Raw genomic sequence first — 3,803 nt, forward strand, 5'->3', positions numbered from 1 at the left:
TGAGTTTGTGGAATTCCCAGTCACTGGGTGGATTTAAGAGATAGTTAGATAGAGCTTCAGGGGCTAGTGGAGTCAAGGGATATGGGGAGAAGGCAGGCATGGGTTATTGATAGGGGACGATCAGCATGATCATGATGAATGGCGGTGCTGGCTCGAAGGGCCGAATGGCCACCTCCTGCACCTATTGTCTATGTTTCTATATTTCTAAGTTTCACCCGACTTCTGCAATATATCGACAAAACAATTGTTCATTAAAATAATTTATTATTATCAGTGTTATATCTTTCAATATAGTCTATTAAATAAAACTTTTAACTTCCTAATTAATTCATCTTATTCTTCCTCTTCACTCTGTCTCGCCAAGTCGGCGGAATCCACGGCCACCTCCTGGTAGTCCTTCTCCAGCGACGCCATGTCCTCCCGCGCGTCCTGGAACTCCCCTTCCTCCAGCCCCTCTCCCACGTACCAGTGGACAAAGGCCCGCTTGGCGTACATCTTGTCGAACTTGAGGTTGAGGCGGGACCAGGCCATGGAGATGGCGGTGGTGTTGCTCAGCATGCAGAGGGCACGTTGTACCTTGGCCAGGTCTCCCCCCGGCACCACAGTCGGGGGCTGGTAATTGATGCCCACCTATGGCCGGAAGAAAAATATCGTATAATAAATACTACTTACAAAAAAAACATGTTCCATTATCACTTTAATATGCGCCCAAAAATTAACCAAACATCGTTTAGTAGAATCTTGTGATTCCATAAAATAAATCTCAGGCTGTAAGTATTCTCTGGATAGCCATCAACGCCGCAAGTTCCGATATGCGTGTTAGAGCCATGAAGGTATGGAGCTGTGCAGCTGGGAAACATGCCCTTCCAACCACCTTATCCATGCCCCAAGAGTTGACATGTTGGGTTCGTCTCATTTGCCTGCGGCTGGCCTTAATCTCTAAAACCAATCGGATCCACATGTTTTGGGATTTACTATATGTACCTAACTTCCAGAATGCATTCAGCTGCAGTGAAGAAAGCTAATGGAATGTTGGCCTTCATAACAAGAGGATTTCAGTATAGGAGTAAAGAGGTTCTTCTGCAGTTGTATTGGGCTCTGGTGAGACCACATCTGGATTATTGTGTACAGTTTTGGTATCCTAATTTGAGGAAGGATGTCCTTGTGATTGAGGCAGTGCAGCGTAGGTTCACGAGATTGATCCCTGGGACGGCGGGACTGTCATATGAGGAAAGATTGAAAAGGCTATGCTTGTATTCACTGGACATGAGAAGGATGATGGGGGTATCTAATAGGAACATATAAAATTATAAAAGGACTGGAAAAGCTAGATGCAGGAAAAATGTTCCCAATGTTGGGCGAGTCCAGAACCAGGGGCCACACACAGTCTTAGAATAAAGGGGAGGTCATTTAAGACTGAGGTGAGAAAAAACCTTTTCACCCAGAGAGTTGTGAATTTGTGGAATTCCCTGCCACAGAGAGCAGTGGAGGCCAAGTCACTGGATGGATTTAAGAGAGAGTTAGATAGAGCTCTAGGGGCTAGTGGAGTCAAGGGATATGGGGAGAAGGCAGGCACGGGTTATTGATAGGGGACGATCAGCCATGATCACAATGAATGGCGGTGCTGGCTAGAAGGGCCGAATGGCCTCCTCCTGCACCTATTTTCTTTGTTTCTATGTTTCTATGAATTGGTCACACTCACCTTGAACCCGGTCGGGCACCAGTCCACGAACTGGATGGAGCGCTTGGTCTTGATGGTGGCGATGGAGGCGTTGACGTCCTTGGGCACCACGTCCCCGCGGTACAACATGCAGCACGACATGTACTTGCCCTGGCGGGGGTCGCACTTCACCATCTGGTTGGCCGGCTCGAAGCAGGCGTTGGTCAGTTGTGGAACGGACAGTTCCTCGTGGTAAGCCTTCTCGGCCGAAATAATGGGAGCGTAGGTGACGAGCGGGAAGTGGATGCGCGGGTAGGGGACCAGGTTGGTCTGGAACTCAGTCAGGTCCACGTTGAGGGCGCCGTCGAAGCGCAGCGAGGCGGTGATGGACGACACAATCTGCGCCAACAGGCGGTTGAGGTTGGTGTAGGTGGGGCGCTCGATGTCCAGGTTCCGCCGGCACACGTCGTAAATGGCCTCGTTGTCCACCATGAAGGCGCAGTCGGAGTGCTCCAGGGTGCAGTGGGTGACCAGCACCGCGTTGTAGGGCTCGACCACGGCGGTGGAGATCTGCGGCGCCGGGTAGACGGAAAACTCCAGCTTGGATTTCTTGCCGTAGTCCACGGAGAGTCTCTCCATGAGGAGGGAGGTGAAGCCCGAGCCGGTGCCGCCGCCGAAACTGTGGAAGATGAGGAACCCCTGGAGTCCGGTGCACAGATCGGCCTGAGGGCGGAAAAGGGGCAAAGCATCAATTCTTGATAGGGAAGGGGCGACGCGATAGGGTCATGTTGGTCTCTATAGCCGGCGCTGAGAGAGATAGTGCGGTGGGTATCTCAGTGATGAAGGGAGAGGTAGCAATGGGAATCCGGGAGTATCGTGGCCGCAGTACTCGGGAATGGACCGGTGTAACCGGACACATTGGCGCTGCACGCACGGGGAGCGTTGTACAAGAATTTGCATTCGCTCAGCAACCTACCAGCTTCCGGATGCGATCCAGGACCAGGTCCACGATCTCCTTGCCGATGGAGCAGTGGCCCCGGGCGTAGTTATTGGCCGCGTCCTCCTTGCCGGTGATGAGCTGCTCGGGGTGGAAGAGCTGGCGGTAGGTGCCGGTCCGCACCTCGTCTGCAGGGAGAGGGGAGGGGAGCACAGAAGCGTGAATTCACCATCGGCACACACTCGTCCATCCCCGCACGGGAGGGGTTTAAGTCAACGCCCTACATTCTCCGGACCCCCCCCCCCCCCCACCTTACCGATCACCGTGGGCTCCAGGTCGATGAACACGGCCCTTGGTACGTGCTTGCCCGCCCCCGTCTCGCTGAAGAAGGTGTTGAACGAATCGTCGCCGCCTCCGATGGTAGAGTCGGTGGGCATCTGTCCATCCGGCTGGATCCCGTGCTCCAGGCAATACAACTCCCAGCAAGCGTTGCCAATCTGGACTCCAGCCTGGCCGATGTGGATTGAAATACACTCGCGCTGTTGGCGAGGGGAAACAGGGGGTGAGATGGACTACACTTAGACTTGTTCAAAGCGCATTGATCGCGCACCGACCCACGCCCTATGTGAGCACCGTCTCAGTTCTACCCACCTCTACAATTCGCGCACACCCCGCGCTGCATTCGCCTTTTGCAACCCTCGAATTCCCCGAAAATCCCCGCCCCGTGAGTACCCCGCGCCCTTCCCTCCCACCGTCGCCTCATTCCCGCTCAGCGTATCCATTCAGCCACTACGATCCCAATTCCCCGGGTGCGCTCTCCCTTTCCCCGTGTCCAATCTCGAACAACAGTCCACCAATCGCCTCGACCCCCCCCCCCCCCCATCCCGTGGATCCCTCGCTCGGGTGGAACACGCGCGTCTCACGGGCATCCCCCCGCGCGCTCACCATGTTGCTCCGCTCGCGTGTTTCCAGAGACAGTGACGCAATGCGGCGCCGCTCCGGTATTTATACGGCCCCCGGGGATAGAACGTTAGCGCTGGGCCGAACGAGCGCTGACTGGTCAGTGAGAACAATGGCCTTGGTTGCCACAGGAAACAAACACATAAGGTTCCAAGGCGCTCATTGATGAATAATCCACAGTGTGTGACTTAGAAAGATGGACCTTCAGTGACGCAATCCATTTCCCGTTGTCATCTGCCAGATTAC

General features: G+C 54.1%; 1 protein-coding gene across 1 annotated transcript; it reads right to left on the reverse strand.

The window, feature by feature from the left end:
- Nucleotides 1-333: 333 nt before the first annotated feature.
- Nucleotides 334-3,526, reverse strand: LOC116967588 (tubulin alpha-1B chain-like). The gene is made up of 5 exons (XM_033014203.1): nucleotides 3,521-3,526; nucleotides 2,914-3,136; nucleotides 2,637-2,785; nucleotides 1,703-2,383; nucleotides 334-630 (listed from the first exon to the last, which is right to left on the reverse strand). Exons 1-5 carry the CDS (start codon nucleotides 3,524-3,526, stop codon nucleotides 334-336), a joined length of 1,356 nt encoding a protein of 451 aa, XP_032870094.1.
- Nucleotides 3,527-3,803: the final 277 nt, after the last annotated feature.

Source organism: Amblyraja radiata, chromosome 40 (assembly GCF_010909765.2).
Source record: "Amblyraja radiata isolate CabotCenter1 chromosome 40, sAmbRad1.1.pri, whole genome shotgun sequence".
NCBI lineage: Eukaryota > Metazoa > Chordata > Chondrichthyes > Rajiformes > Rajidae > Amblyraja > Amblyraja radiata.